General features: G+C 29.6%; 2 protein-coding genes across 2 annotated transcripts; both read right to left on the bottom strand.

Moving 5' to 3' along the window:
- Nucleotides 1-6,563: 6,563 nt before the first annotated feature.
- On the bottom strand, nt 6,564-8,146 carry LOC145006204 (ubiquitin-conjugating enzyme E2 35-like). Its single transcript, XM_078965299.1, has 7 exons — nt 7,967-8,146; nt 7,761-7,788; nt 7,555-7,641; nt 7,349-7,407; nt 7,159-7,274; nt 6,933-7,030; nt 6,564-6,750 (listed from the first exon to the last, which is right to left on the bottom strand). Exons 1-7 carry the CDS (start codon nt 8,000-8,002, stop codon nt 6,713-6,715), a joined length of 462 nt encoding a protein of 153 aa, XP_078821425.1. The 5' UTR covers nt 8,003-8,146; the 3' UTR covers nt 6,564-6,712.
- Nucleotides 8,147-13,808: 5,662 nt separating this feature from the next.
- Nucleotides 13,809-16,717, bottom strand: LOC145004838 (14-3-3 protein 9-like). Its single transcript, XM_078963845.1, has 7 exons — nt 16,535-16,717; nt 15,712-16,018; nt 15,535-15,622; nt 15,351-15,457; nt 15,116-15,264; nt 14,967-15,013; nt 13,809-14,040 (listed from the first exon to the last, which is right to left on the bottom strand). The coding sequence occupies exons 1-7, from the start codon at nt 16,605-16,607 to the stop codon at nt 14,038-14,040; spliced, it is 774 nt and encodes a 257-aa protein (XP_078819971.1). The 5' UTR covers nt 16,608-16,717; the 3' UTR covers nt 13,809-14,037.
- Between the last annotated feature and the right edge of the window lie 200 nt (nt 16,718-16,917).

The raw sequence follows: 16,917 nt of genomic DNA, 5'->3' as shown, positions 1-16,917 counted from the left end.
ATAGAGTTTCCAAAAGAAAGGTTTTGATCGTTGGTAAAAAATTGTTTACATTATTTTCCTAAGGTGTTTGTAGTTAGGTTTGGCAATCGTGTTGTGTTCAGGTTGGCGGGTCGCGTGTTGGTATGTTGGTGGGTCAAATTACACCAACCCAAACACGACCAATTTAATTATACATGTCACGGGTTGACGGGTCACAAGTTGGCGGATTTGGAACATAAACTCATATATGATCCATCAACACATTTATTTATATGGGTTTACAAGTTGACGGGTTTGTAAGTCAGATGTTCCAACTATATAGAGTTCTACTCAGGCGCCAACCAGTAATTAGAACTCAATACTCAATCACATGTCCTTCGTGACTTCAGGCTTCAGGTGCGACTCACGTTCAGGGCTTCTTCAGGCATCGGCGTCGTTCGATTCATGTCGGTGTTTCTGTCGTTCTTCATTGAGGGGAGAATGGGAGAAGGTTGCTTGTTCAATTTTGTTTGTGTCTTTGTGAGTACTAAGATTATTTAGGGCAAACGTCAAACGACAAACATATTGCACACGTCAAATGGTCAATAACATTCTATCCTAGACGTATAAATGTATAATATTTAAGTTAATACATTCTATCCTAGCCAACCCCTTCCAGCAAACCAAATGGTCGTAGTTGCTAATCCATTTTGTTAGTTTCAATTTAATAATGTACCAAATCTACATGTTGGTAGTGTTATCATCATATTTTAGTATAATTATTATTGTTGTCGAGACATATCAGATTCAATTTACCATCCAAGATTGGAGGTGGGAATGCACACTCAAAATGTTAAATGTGAATTTAAATATATACGGGGTCCGGGGCAATGCCCCTAGATATGGAGTTCCAAGGGGCAGCATCCCTAACGATGTCTCAAGGCAGCGCCCTTATAACCCCCATCGGGGGTTCTTCATTTAACCACTTTTCTCTCCTTGTATAAATACATGATAATTGTTATAGGAAAACGGTTGATCATTTATACAAATGAAATTGTTCTTTTGCTATTCTCTCTCTCAATACCACTTGATAACAACGTATTTTGTTTGTGTTTTATGGTTTCGATTGGGCCTGTGATCCAAATCACATGTTTTGGTATTATCTCATTTCTAAATTCGTATGATCCCATGCTATAAATGATGAATTACAAATTTTCGAAAAATAATATAATCACGATCCTAGTAATATACAAATATTATTGTTATTCCTAAATCCTTATTATCTAACACCACATAGGTTTAAACGTATCAAAATCATGAACTTGAGATAATTTTATATATGATGATATGGGTTCTCAGAAGAAGAAAGGGTAAGAAATAAAGGGGTAAAATAGTTCATTTTATTTTATAACTTCTATAACATATTTAAATAAAATATTATGGATTATATATTTTTATGTTATAGTTATATTAAGCGTATTTCCTTGTATTGTTTAGGAAAAAAAAATAGTTAACATGTTGTCGAGTAAATGTTATAATATTTTGGAGTTGACCTTAAGAGGAAAAAAAAAAAACTTATTATAATATTCATAGACAAATACAATAAAAGTCACAATAGGGGACCTAAAATTATCCCTCTAATCCATTTAATAGGTTTCATGGTTAATTTCGTTATCTTTTTTTGCAAAATCAGTCCTAAAGCTAAGTTTAAAGTTCAAATTTTGTCTCTATAGTTTGCAAAAAATTACACCACATGTCCAAAATACAGAACTTTAAATCCAATTTTAGGTCTGATTTTTAAAAAAAAAAATAACAAAGTTAACCATAAAATCTATCAAATTGGCTAGAATGATAATTCTACGTCCCATTTGTAGCCAGAACCAACAAAAAAATCTCAACTACGCGTGAAAATGGTTTGGTTTTTATGGTATTTGCCCATATTAATATGTGTAATATTAGTATGCATTATAATGCCTAAACAATTCTTTATAAATGAAAGCTTCTCGATAAATATTTTTTTTGCTAGTCTCATCTATCCTATTTATCTGCACTTAGAGTGACCATACATTTTCTTCTTGTTGCTCGAGAAGCTACAACGTATAATTATTTGTTTTTAAATGTCCTTGAGTACAGTTTATTATCATTGCAAAGCAAATGGTAAAAGGTAGTTCCGAGTTTAAATTATAATTTTGATTCATTCGATGATATTATGATTTGAAGAATATGGCTTTTTTCCTATCACAGGTTTCGACATCACATAGGCTTCTACCGACCATTTTCAAAGATTAGTATGTGAAACCTGTACTGTTGAATAATCTGACAACTTTATTAAGGTTTCACATTAGCAAAACTGGTGCATCTATTTTAAGTTCAAGTATGTGACTAAGAACATCGTTGAAATGTAATGAGTTCAACAATACAGTTGTATACACCATATATATCGTCTTTCTTTTCTACAGTTTGAAATCTGCAAATCAAATATGAACTTATATATTTACTTAAGTCCCTTGGTACATGATTCATGATTGCATCGTCAAGGTCATGTGTATCCTTTTGTGTATGGGCAGACACAAGAATATATAGCAGTAGGCGCACAAAAAAAAATCAGATAAATATAATAACATAAAAAATTACGAGTGCATTAAATATAACAAACTAGTGTACACAAACTTTGTTAAAGACAAATTGATCATTTCATGAGGATGTTCTTGGTTTCGTGAGAGTTTGTTTCCGTGAGAATAAAAAAGAATGCCATTGAAAAAATTAACATTAATTTATGACAGTTAATGAATAAAAAAATTCAAAGTAATATAATAAAATATAATTTGAATAACTTTAATTAAATAAGCTCAGTCATAAAATTATACATTAAGTACCATCGAATTAAGCAAAATCCCCACCAACAGTTGATATATTAACATTTTTCCAAACAAATTGTCCTTTTTTTTTATTGATCCAAACTAGTTTTTACGATTAGAATGATGTAAGTAATACGAATATAAAATAATTTTTAAATATATGGTTAATAAGTCTTTTTATTTATTGTTTGCATAAAAGTAATTGTTTTATCTTTTAATTATAAGGTATTGTTAGTTAATAAGTGGGACCTAAATAAAGAAGATAGACAAAAATGATCTTTTGAGTTGTTTTCTAAAAGATAAATTATATAAGAGACATTAAGTTTATATAACTTTTTGATTTTGATATTGTGTTTTTTCCCTTGATTAAATCATCAAGTTTATAATTTTGTTGCAAATTTATCCAATCGACCGGTTGTTTCAGGTGTTTTATGTTTTTCACTTGCTGACTAAACAAAATCCTGACATAGATATGCACTAATTTCCCCTTATTTATTCTCCTTTTATTCTCTCTAAAGCATCGTGATTTTGTGCAATGACTTCTTAAGGTCGCTTAAGTGGTTCGACATCTTAGAATGATGTAAGCAAGGCAAAGAAGGTTGTCCAAGGTAAGATTTCATAAAAGAAACATTCATTGTTTTACTTACACCACTTTGGGATGATGAACTACTTGAATGACAGTAGGAAATCATTGCATAAAATCATGATGTTCTAAGAGAAGAAAATAATAAATAATGGTAATTTAGTACAAATCTAAATCTAAGTAGGGTTCAATTTAATCCAAATGTTTATCAACGTGAATATCACATCATCTTTTTATCTAGTTAACAAGTGAGAAGCATAAACACCTAAAACAAATATGATAATTGGTTAAATTTGCAATAAAATTGTAAGTTTTGTGATTTAACTGAGGAAAAAAAAAACACAATGTCAAAATCAAAATTTTATATAGACTTAATGTCTTTTATTCAATTTTCTCATTCTAAAATGATAACATATGTTCGAATTTTGAAATTCCAAATGTATGTTTCTGATTTCAACTTATGGTATTTAAGGAACAATTTGCTTAAAATGACCATTTGGATTGAAGGTCTTGGTTTCTATTTTCCTGAAGTGACAACCAATGTAGACCCCTTATTTAAAAGAATAATGGCATTATATTTTCAATTAGGTGATTTAAGCTTGCAAACTTTTATATACATTTAAAGAAAATCAACCATTTTGTAGAAGCCATTGTAGTATTAAAGCTAGTGTTTCATTTTTTGGATTGAGAAAATTTTGTGTAGGTTTTTTCTTTGCTTGCACATATTTTCTAAATAAGGATATGAAGATTATAGGTATTTGAGTGTAAGGATGAAAGTGGGTCCAAACTCAGACCGGATGGATCCGGACCAGGAAAACCCGGAACCGGTTAACGAGATTTTTTAGAACCAGAAACCGGATCGGTATATAGGAATCGGTTACGGTTCGGTTTCGGGTACGGTACCGGGTAAAGTGGGTCTAGAATCGGAAAACCCGGAAATATCAAAATTGGTAGATTGAAACCGGATAAAATGGTTTAGAACTGGAAAACCTAAAAAAAAAACGAAATTTTTTGGTAATTACTTACTACTTAGTGGATTGAACTTTGAAAATTTTCATATTGATATCCCGACTTTAGGAGACTGTAACTCATTGAATATGAAACCAAATTTAACAAAATTATAATCTAAAATCATGTGCAAACTATAAAATACACTCTGGAAAAAACTGCATGTCAATCCAACTTTAAACAAATGAGATATGCATGTATTAATATTTTTCACATAATACAAAGTACAAAAACAAATAGCTGAAAAGTTGAAACTTTTCAGTTTTGATATCCCGACTTCGGAGGACTTTAAATCATTGAATATTAAACCAAAAATGACAAAATTATAGTCTAAACTCATGTACAAGCTGTAAACTACAAGTTGAAAAAAACCACATGTCAATCCAACTTCAAATGAATTAGATAGGCATGTTTTAAAACTTTCACCGAATACAAAAAAACTAAAAAACTAAAAACTTTCAACTTTAATATCTCGACTTTGGGGGGCTGTAAGTCAATGAATATAAAACTAAAAATGTCAATTTTATAGTCTAAAATCATATACAAACTCTAAACTACATGTTGAAAAAAACCGCATGTCAATCGGAGTTGAAATGAATGAGATATGCATCTTTTAAACGTTTCACAAAAACCGGTTCAGGCCCTAAAAGTGGTTCCGATTCCTAACATTGGTTCCGGTTTTTAGACACGGTTTACCCGGACCTGATGGAGCCAAACCCGGATTACCCGGAACCCGGATAAAGCCAATTTTTAAACCCGAAACTGGTTCTACATATTCCGGTTCTAACGGTTCCGGTTCCGATCTGATTCCGGTTTCGATTTTCCGATTCAAAATCCTATCCCTATTTGAGTGGTCATATAATTAAGAAATACCTCATTTACAAGGAGAATTTTATAAATACGGAAATTTTTGAATAAGATAATTAGGTAGCATCATAGTGAACAGTGTGCAAAACCAATCGAAGCAATCAACTAAAGTTTGGCATTTTTTATTAGGATTTTGATTTTTTTGATTTTTATTTATGTATTTATTTATTTATTTATTTTGTATGGGCTTTCATCCGTTTTAGTTTTTTTAGTGATTATGATATTGTTTCACATTAATCATGTGAGGGCATTACTCTAAATATAATAGCTATTTATCGTTTTGGAATGCGAAATGAAAATGAAATTTTTGTTTCGTATGAAATGGCATATTGGTGTTTATTTGAAAATTTGATCTGCTCGAATCAGATGGTGGGCAAATCGAGCAGTCATTCAAGGTCCATATCTCTAAGGAACCCAAAATTTTATATATATATATATATATATATATATATATATATATATATATATATATATATATATATATATAAAGAAAAAAAAAAGTAACTTATCTAAAATGTTAAGAGACTTGTTTTCTTTTAAATTAGTTGTTTTTATAATGTTTTGATAATATTTTTGTGTTTTAATATTAATAGTGAATTTTATAATGGTGTATCTATTTTCCATTTAATTTTTATTATATATTTATGATTTTATGAGCCAATTTATATTTTTCGCCTTGGATCCACTATATCTTTGGACGGGCCTTGGAACCCGTTGCAAATGACATATTATAAAACGTCTTACTAAAAATACACCAAACAAGTTACATTCATCGATCATTGATAAAATGTATGCATCTCAAAATGTCTTCCATATCAACATACTTATTTTACTAAAACAATATGTTCACACTTCACACTATGTATTTACTCTAAAGGTTAACTAAGTGAGGGTAGGCCCTCATCCTATGAGTTGTATATGTTTGTGTTCAATGGAGGGTATAACAATGTTATAGTCGAACCCTCTCATCATTCATGGCATATTCCTTATGTTAGATAACATTGCAAGTAAATATTCTTACATTTGCATGACTCAAATGTATTTATTGTTTCTTTTTGTTAGGAACCCAAATAAGAAAACATCTCCACTATCATATTGATTCTTGACCCTTTGGTATATAACCTTTTTAGTAAAACTATTTACGAATATGTTTGCTCATTTAACCTCTTCAAGGTAAAACCTAAACCAAATCAACGTATTTATAAATAAATAGATTACCAAAATACATCCACCTTTTCTTTCAATAAAAATAAAACAAAACAAAACAAAACAAAATCATTTGCGGAAAATAATAACCAATCCAAGTAAACATCTCTTCATTAAATCCTTGATATAAAGATACATCATATATTCAATACATGGAGAATATATATTTTAAATTTGTAATGAAAATAATTTTTTTTTTTTTATTTTCAGAATCCCGAACAAAATACATCCGCTAGGCCCCACTTGCATACAAACGCGTCCACTCCTTTGCTACACACACCAAATAAAAAAAATCAACACCAACAATAACAACTTACTTTTATAGCATTCTTCAATGATACAAAAAAAAAAAAAAAAAAAGTAACATTTTCAAAATATAAGAAAAAATATTGTTAATCAATAATAAAAAAAAAAAAAAAAAGAAGATGCTATTAATATTTAATATTAACTACCTGTTTCCACAGCTTCTGCTTCATTTGATTTCCAGTGTTTTGCAATGTTCTCTGAAAGCGGATCATCTGGATTTGGAGCACTTAAAAGTGCTTGAATACTACCACATCACATCACATACATAAAAATTACAAATCCTCATTCATTTCTTTAACTTATAATAATAATAAAAATACAAAAATTAATAGAATTATAAGTTATAAAGTAATAAAGTATAAACAATTCTACCTCAAGAGCACTGTGCGAATCTGAAGAGCAGGACTCCATTTGTCTTTTAGAATATCAAGACATATTCTTCCAAGTTTATCAATATTTGGATGATAGATTTTTGTAAGGAATCGAACCTAAATATTTATAAAAACATTCATAAAAAAAAAATATGTGATTATAAACATATTATATATATCTTTATATATACCTTAGGCGCAGCCATTGGGTATTCCTCAGGCAGAAATAACTCCAGCTTGAAGACTCCTCCTATAATTATAAGAATAACAGGTTTCTGAATTCATTAAGTGCTTAACCCTTTAAGTTCATTAAGTCCAAACAAAATAAGCCTTAATGGAGTTCATTGACAAAAGAATGAAGGAAGAAAGAGAAAAAGGCATTTATAAGTTAATTGACCTTCATAAGGAGACTGTGATGGGCCAAGAATCATGACATTGAAATACCGCATATTATCTTCTGATGGCGATGCGCTTATTCCCGGTGCTAAATCACAAAATCAAAGACGTACAACAAATCAACAACAAATGAAGTTTCGAATTTGTAATTGACGATATAGCAAATCTCAATAATACGTGAGCGAAGGGGATAGAGTTTATAATCACCTGGTTCGCTAAGTAAGCGCTGGGTTTCCTGCATCAAAACCAGAAAGTCAAAACTCAAGTTAGGGTTTTCGAATACATATGGTGATCGCCGGAAAATGGATCTTAAACGAGAAAAGGTATACGAATAAAGGATGAAAGATGTGAAAATGAGTAACTGGGGAAGGGATTAGGAGCGGATGATTAAGAATTGTTTGTGTTGATGATACCTTGATAATTCTTCGAGGGAGGTTGCTGTTCGCCATAGAAGTGGAAGATTTACGCCAAGGGGCTTTTGCCTTTTAGAGAGAGAGAGAAGTTTTTGTAGAGAGAGAAAGTATTGGTGAGATGATGGATTTGAGCACTTTCTTTCACGCTGCGACTATTTCTGGCAATGGTTCCATTGTTATTGATTCTGGGACTTTTTGTTTTATTGAAGAAAAGAAATGCGATATTTACAATGTGAGGACTCAAACTTTCTAAAACTGATGATATTTTCATGAGAAACTGCAAAAATAGTCCTTCAAGTTTGCACTTTTCTTTGGATTTGATCCAAATACTTTAGATTTGCAAAAAAAAAAAAGGTACTTATTTAAGGTTTTTAGTGTGGATTTGGTCTCTAAAACTCAACAACACTAATACATGAAAATTAAATACATGTAAAACGATCATTTTATCCTTTTATTTATATGTTTTATTTGTGATTTCTTTATAATGATCATTTATCCTTCAAATTATATGTTTTATTTGTGATTACTTTATAGTAAAAAAGAGTGGTAGACATTTTGTTTTCATATTATATTTTTTTAGAAGAACACAGTCCTAAAAAGATACATGCATCATCTTTTCTATAAGACATGAACAAATCTCTACAGGCCTAAAAAAATAGTCTTTTTTTCTAAAAGACATGGAAAAATCTCTTTTCAGATATCTTTTAAAAAAAAAAAAAAGACTTTAATTTTCATCACCATAACTCATCATTGTTGACATAAAAGCTTTTCAATCTTTTCTCCTTTGCGGGTTATTCATCTAGTTCTCTTTCTTGCACTGAGTAGTAAATTGTTATCCAAAACAATATTTTAAGAATACTTTATCTTGTTATATATGCTTTCTTTCTTCCTTTGTTAGCACGCTAAGAATGTGTGTAAAAAATTTACTATCTAGAATATAAATTTATCATCAATTTATATTATCTACATATATATTTTACCTCATATAACATATAATAACAATGTGATTTGTTTCTTAGATAGCATACAATAATAATGTACCTACAATGGACTTTTTATGAGTTTTTCATTAATGTATAACACCATTTTATAAATTCCAAAAATCAGTTTTTTATGCAGTATACAAACTTCAAAAGATGAAACATTTTTTTGCAGACTATAAACGTTTAGTCGACAGCTTCTTCTATAGATATCCGTATGTTGCAGACTTTTATCTCTTCAAAAAAAAAAAAATAATAACAACACCTAAAACATATTAAAAATAAAACATATGCAACCCAGGAGAATACCAACCCAGATGCAAATATAGATAGTTCAAGAACATAAATAAAAGCCATATATTCGTGCTTGAATCTAAATTATAATAAGAAATCACATGAAATTGAATCAAACTAGCAAGTTAACCACTTGGGTTGTGGTGACTTGATAAGGTATGTGGAAGATATGGTGGATAACCTATTGATTAATATTCAAATCCTGGCACCACTTAGCCCTTGTGGTCATGGAGGTTCGCCTGCAGTGACTCCAGGGCATGAGGCAAGCTTTATATTTGCAGCGGGGGATTAGTCGGTGTGCAAAAGCTGGCCTGGAAACCCTCGTTAGGGAAGTTCTCTTTCCAAAAAAAACTAGCAAGTTGAATGTTTCTCACTAAACTTGCATATCGAAAAACCTCAAGCATTTGGAATCAGATCTTTGGTTTCCATTGATCAAATGGTTGCTTCAGTAGCTCATCAATACCTCTGATTAATTGACCGAATAAAAGTGTCTAGAAGTTCCAAAGAAGTTTATTATTAACACAATCACATATATATAACCATTCTTCAAAAAAGGTTACGAAAATGGAATCTAAGCAACAATCATTTTCTAGTTTAGAGAAAATTGAAACTCAAGCAGGTTTAAACGAAGTTATTGTAAATGTTACATGTCCTTTAGATGCCTACCATGTATCTAAAGAAAACCAAAGACGAGAGTGATTGAATTGAAGATGACTACAAGAAATGACATGGTGCTCCATACCATCGTTGTCGAATCTCAAGGCCATAAACAATCAACCAGATGTTGGATGCGTAGATGGAGGAGGGGGATGACAGTGACGATGGATATGTTTGGTTGTGCACAAAAATGTCGTTCGCTTTGGCAATCAAGAATATGGGTGGGGTAAGAGAATTGCAATGAAGAAAGGGTAGGGTGGGTGGTAGTAGCTTAAGGCGAAGGATAAGGATGAGACATATGTAAGAAGGGAATGACATAGTATAAGATAGGGTTCTCTTAATTCTAATAACCCCTCCGTCCCATATTTATGGTCCATTTTTTACTTTTGAAGTCTTTATTCTTTAATTTTGACTTTAAATATTTTTGTTTTTGATATATAATACTTAATGCAAAATATATGAATGGATTATGTTTTAAATGTTTTTTCATTGTTATAAGTTTTATCAAGTAATTTATAACACAAATTAAAATATTTAAGGTTCATGTTGAAGAATAAAGACTTTTAAATTTAAAAGCGAGCAATAAATGTGAGATGAAAAGAGTATATCATTATACTATTAAATAATAAAATTATAAAATTAAAAGGCAAAATGGTAGCATCTTAAAGACAAAAACTAACTAAACTTACTGGCTCTTTTTCTAAAAATTAAACAAAAATAAAGTTTTTTTTTAAATAATCATAAAAGTTTATAGATTAACTTATTAAATTAACAATTGACCTTTAAAATGCTTAAAATGATGTACTTCTAAGAAAAAATTTAAAAAATTTATTGACCCGATCGACCAAAATGACCATAATGATGTCTTTTTTTTGAAAAAACCGTTGTGCGAATTTTCTTATATTTTTATTAAAATGATGTTCTTTTTGTTAAGAAAATTTTCAAAATTTTTTATGATAAGAATTATGTTGCACAACAAAACAAATTATATTGATAAAATATATTTTATATGTAACGTATATAGATTTTAAAATTTGTCCTTCTTTTAATTAATTGTTGACAAATATTTTTTATATTACAATAACTTTATAAATTATATTATCATAAAATAAGTTAATTTGAATTTATTATGATTTTATTAAAGAAAAAAATTATTAAATAATAAAATTACATGTATAACACAAAATTCTTAAATAAACTTATATTTATAATCAATAAATATACAACATGATACTGCAAATATTAATTGTTACATAAAATTTTAACTAGACGATTTAAAAAATATAGAAATATATGAACATAGAGCGACCAAAATTAACAAATGAAAATTTAGTTTTATTTTCTTATAAATGAATAGTATAATAACCTTAATAACCACCAAAAAGAACATATCTTAAATAACGACCATGCATTTTTTAAATTTTATAAATAATCATTATTTTCGAAAATTGTAATTTTCCAAATTGTTTTTTCTAACAAAAAACAATTTTCAAAATTGTTTTCTCAGAAAAAGTAGTTCGGATTTTTAAACTCGTTTTTTTTAGTAGTTTTAGCAATCCTGAGATAGTTCCAATATATCTAGTTTGAAATTTCAAGCTTGTTCTTCATGTTTTTTGGTTGATTCCGGTCTTGATTATAATTTTAGACTTGTTGATCGTTTTCAAATTAGTTATCTATGTTAGGTTTCAAATTAGTTATCTATGTTAGATTTACTTAAAATGATATAATAAAGATGAGAGAGAAAAAAAAAATCATTAAACATCAAGATTTTAGAAGTAGATGGTAGGGTAGAAGTTGAAAGAAAGAGAAAAAAGCATTCTGAAAATAAAAAAAAAATAAAAAAAATTGTTAGAAAATCATTTACTAACAACATGCAATAGAAAAAAAAAAAAAAAAAAAAAAAAGTCATTATTTCCTTAGAACCCTTCTACAAAATTGTCCAATGAGGTCGATACCTCCATTACATAAAGGTTAATTTTATATATATATATATATATATAAATATATATATATATCCCTGATATGTGTGAGTGGGTGTGTGTGTTTGATTTTTTATGTGATTATGTCAGCGATGAGTACACATACTAGTATCTTATATAAATAGATGAGTACACATAATAGCACCCTATATAAATAGTTAGGCTCTTAAATTCATGAATAGACATGTTCTAAAAACTGAAGCTATATAATTTTCTAATTCGCTATTTGAGGAGGAAGTTAGTTGTTTGTTTATCGACTGAATAGACGTGTGCTTACGGTTGAACTTGGTATCTGAGAATAATGAAAAACCTTGTTTTTTTTATCATGGTTGTCAAGAAAATGAATTGATCTTTCCATTTAGGATGTAATTATATCTGAAAATTATGGTAATTGATCTTGTTGAGTTTTGTGAGTGGGACAATGAGTGGTCTTACATGCATATTGCAAATTGAAGCCTTCTTTGTTAGTACACTTGAAATATTTTTTCTTTATAAAAAGTATTATGCCATTTTTCATAATATTAGTTTTATGGGTGTTGTTAAACATGTTTGTGGGTTCTTGTGGTAAACAAATTTCATATACATTAATGCACTTAAAACATCGTCGTTCTAATTAAATAGTTCATATACATTCCAATTCATCCTGAACATTTAAATCCCCAGGACCAGCCCTAATAGCAAAGTTAGTAAATATCACTAAAATCATAACAAACTATGTTAATATGATTAATACGTCATTAATCATTTCTCAAATAGTTTCTATTGCTATTTCACTTCTTCAAAGTGTAAAATCTTCATCAACTTCTACAATTTCACTTACTGTCTAGGAAGGGATTAATTGTTTAGCGTCTTCTAGTTGGCCGAATAGCACCTAGGGACTAATCAGGGATTAATCGGGGTCTAGTCATGATAACACTGATTAATATGTATGCTTTATGCATTTATAAAAATTCAACTTAGAGTAATCCTTAATCACATGATTAGTTTTAAGCACACATTTGAAAGCAATAATATTTGAGAGTATATTAATGTTCAAGATCTTACGAGAGTACCATAAGTTATTTTTTCTTATACAACCGAAAATATGATATAATCTACAAAAATACAGTTTTTTTATTATTAGAATATGGTTTTTGGAAAAACCTTTAAGAGAATTGATCAGGAAGCTGTTAGACAAACATAATAGTTATATGCAACTTAGGTTATTATCCGTTTAGACTTATTTTTCCACTGCAAAAGGCTCTATCCGTTGGACCCTTTAAGGAGGCACCACTCCTTAAACCCTACATATTGTCATGTTTGAAATCAAACTCGTCTTATACATAAGTATACTTTACGAACCACCTAACTTATATTACATCACAATTTAAATCCCCATTGGTGTATCTAGTAATGCCAATCACAGTAAATGACAAATGACATGTTGGAAGCTTATAGGATAACCTAATGTCACACAATGATATGTTCAACTCCACTTTCTCACAACCAAATTAACCAAATCTATAAAACATTTTACTATTCCCAAAGATGTGTATTCCAAAACTATATTTAACACCCTTCACCACATAAAGTATTCTAACTTTCTTGTTTTGTGATTTCCTTTTCGATTCAAAGAAATTGTTCTTCAAGATTAAGATATATCAGGCCCTAAATTGTTCTTCATAACCTTTGTGAAAAAGATGGTAGGTACAAACAACTTCCCATTTTTGTCATTTTTGTCAAAAGTATATTAAGGTTAAAAACACTTTGGAAACATTGTGATAAAGATTTATAAATCATGATAGCGATAAGCAAATTCACAGCTAAAACACAAGGTGTAATCAAAGAGTGAAAAAAAAAAAAAAAAAAAAAAAAAAAAAAAAGGTGAAATTCATGTTGTTATTTGCACTCTCACCAAACAAAAACAGAAAGAAAAGATGGAAAAGTCCTAAATTAACTAATAAATAGTGATTGCATAAACCAGCCTGGAAGATAAAATCTGAGGGCATGGCGTAAAAATATGTCCCATTTTTCCGGGCATTTTACAACAACTTGAAAATGAACAACAAACAAACAACTAAACGCGATTCTCATAATACCGCTTTTAAAACTTAGGATTAGAAAAATACATATTTCATATTACACCACTCCCCTTTCCCCTTCCCCTTCGCCTTTCCATATTTTACTGCATCCAAACAATTTTTATTATTAATTAAGAAAAAAAGTAATTAATGGGATTGGGAGGGAAAATAGAAAAACATGAATTAGTAACTTATAGCCATATATTATTTTACACCTTAATTAATTCTATATTACTTTTTCAGACAAGTTAATCTATTTTACTGAGTATACAAAATTAAGGTGAATATATTTTAGTGTTAATATCATAAAAGACCTTATAAATTGTGTTTTCTTTTCTTCCAACTTAAGCCTCAACTTTATATTATTTTGTTTAAAAAAGACCTTGTATTTTTCCATTTTTTTTTAAATTTGGCCCTTTAGCTGTTTTTTTCGAAAAAAAAAAAAAAAAAACTTATCAAATGGGAGTTTTTTTGGAAAAGTAAAAAAAATTGATGGATTTTTCGGGATAAAAAATAAAAAACTGGAAGGTGTTTTCAGAGAAAAAAGAAAAAATACAAGGTCTTTTTTAGGAAAAAAATAAAGTTGAAGTTAAATTATAAAAAATAAATAAATAAATAAACTCTATATATAAGGTCTATTATGATATTTAACCCTATATATTATAGAGAATCATATCAACAAAAAACATTTTTCAAAACAATCAAAACGAACACAAATTTTAAATATTAAAAACGTTGCAATAAAAAATAATATGTATCGTTTTTATTTTATTTTAATGTTAATGCAAGGTACTATTCCTTTTTAGATATATGACATGTGCTTAAAAACAAAAAATCAGATGAAACAATTAGATGAGTGGCTTTATAAAATATTTAAAATGGATGAGGATAAATTTGTTAATTTTTTTTTTTTAAAAAAAGGGCAATCATACTAAAGAAGGTTTGTGATAATAGATTTATCTTAAATAAAAGTTAGTAGAATGCTGACGTGGCAAAAAATAAATAATTATTTTACTAGAAATACCCTAACCTCAGCATCTTCTGCACCAGATTTTGTGATCTCCATCTTTTGGTCATCTGCAAATGCAAGAATCAAGATCATGTTAATAACAAGAAACAAGAAACTAATAAACAAAATAAAATATAAATAAATAAATGAAAATTAATATATGTTTTTACCTCCATCTTCTGGAATATCAGAAGTCCACAAAGTGAGATTGTCCCTCAGAAGCTGCATAATTAAAGTGCTATCTTTGTATGATTCCTCACTCAAGGAGTCAAGCTCTGAGATAGCTTCATCAAATGCTTGTTTCGCCAGGTGGCAGGCTCTAACAACACCAACATTTATTTTACTTTTTTCTTTTTGTTTAAAAAAAATTATCAACAAGTTTTTGTTAAAGAAATCCGACATTACCTTTCGGGAGAATTCATAATCTCATAATAGAAAACAGAGAAGTTCAAAGCCAACCCCAATCGGATTGGATGAGTAGGAGATAAATCCTCTGCAGCAGTAGATGCCAACTGAGGGGTAAATAAGTCAATATGACATTCATCAGAAAATCTAAAACTCATTCAACAATTTTAGAAAAGATAATTACTTGATAAGCCTTCAGTGACTGATCAGCTGCCTCTTTTTTATCATTACCAAACTTGAACTCTGCAAGATACCTATAATAGTCTCCTTTCCTGCATCCCATAAACAAAACAAAATCATATCAAGAATATGATGTTTTGGATTTTTTGTTATATATGTAATGATGTAGTAGTATGCTTACATTTTGTAGTAGAAAACAGTGGATTCTCCAGCAGATGAAGATGGAATGAGATGCTCATCAATCACAGTCATGATATCACCACAGATGTTGGAAAGCTCTGTTTCCACCTTCTGTCTGTATTCCTTAATCCTTTTAACATTCACTTCATTGCCTCTGGATTCCTCTTTTTGCTCAATTGAAGATAAAATCCTCCATGATGCCCTTCGTGATCCCACCACATTCTTGTATCCAACTGACAGCAGATTCCTCTCTTCAACAGTCAATTCGATATCCAACTTTGCTACCTTCTTCATCGCGTCCACCATTTCTGAAACAAAAAAACGATACAGATCAATAGTCAAAATCAACCAAAATTATCCTCCGAATCTCAATGTTTACCTTCCTTACCAATAGCTAAGTTTCTAAAACAGTCAACGTTTCATACGTCTTAAGGTTATTAGAGCTTTATTTGTTTCAACAAACGAATTTAAGTTTTCAATAATTTTCTACAAAGTTTCAAAATTGATTATCGAATTGAATATGTCTAGGCACGAAAAAGTTAAAATTTTAACTCGCGTTTAACCTCCGTAGGGTGTATGATTCGTAGGATCTAGTAAACCCTAAATCTAGCCTCGATAATTTATCTAAAAGTGATTTTATTGTAACCCTAATTTACATCTCAAAGTCAATAGCATCGATAACATAGGTGTATGTGTGTGGAACTTAAACAGTAGGCCCAAATATACATCTACCACAGATTATAGCTGCAACTTTCAAAGTAAAGTGACGAAATCAACATGTTAACACCGGATCTAAGATGAAAACGAAGAGGAAGTATTCTAACCATCATAGCGTTCAGCTTGCTCGGCGAGCTTGGCAACATAGATGAAATTCTCGCGTTCAGCCGATGCCGCCATAGATGCCGATCTTAGAGCTCAACCACTACTTTCTCTCTCTGTTGTTTTTTTTTTAATTTTTTGTTAAAATAGAGAAACGCGGAAAGATGCGTCTGTGAGACTGGTAGCTGTATATGTCTGTCTGTAAATATAGTGAAAGAGAATATTTTATTCTTGTCACCAAAGTTCGGTATTTTCCACTTCTGCCACAGACAAAACAAAAACATTGCATGCCCACTAAGCCAAGTAGATGATTTAAAATAGTATTCCTTGTTTTTGCATGTAGATTATCCCTAAACTTTTTTTTAAAATAAAAAGTATTTGTAGTGTG

This window comes from Lactuca saligna, chromosome 7, assembly GCF_052625555.1.
Source record: "Lactuca saligna cultivar CGN05327 chromosome 7, ASM5262555v1, whole genome shotgun sequence".
NCBI classification, from domain to species: domain Eukaryota; kingdom Viridiplantae; phylum Streptophyta; class Magnoliopsida; order Asterales; family Asteraceae; genus Lactuca; species Lactuca saligna.
The sequence above is the reverse complement of the archived record's forward strand: the minus strand, read 5'-3'. Positions and strand labels throughout refer to the sequence as shown.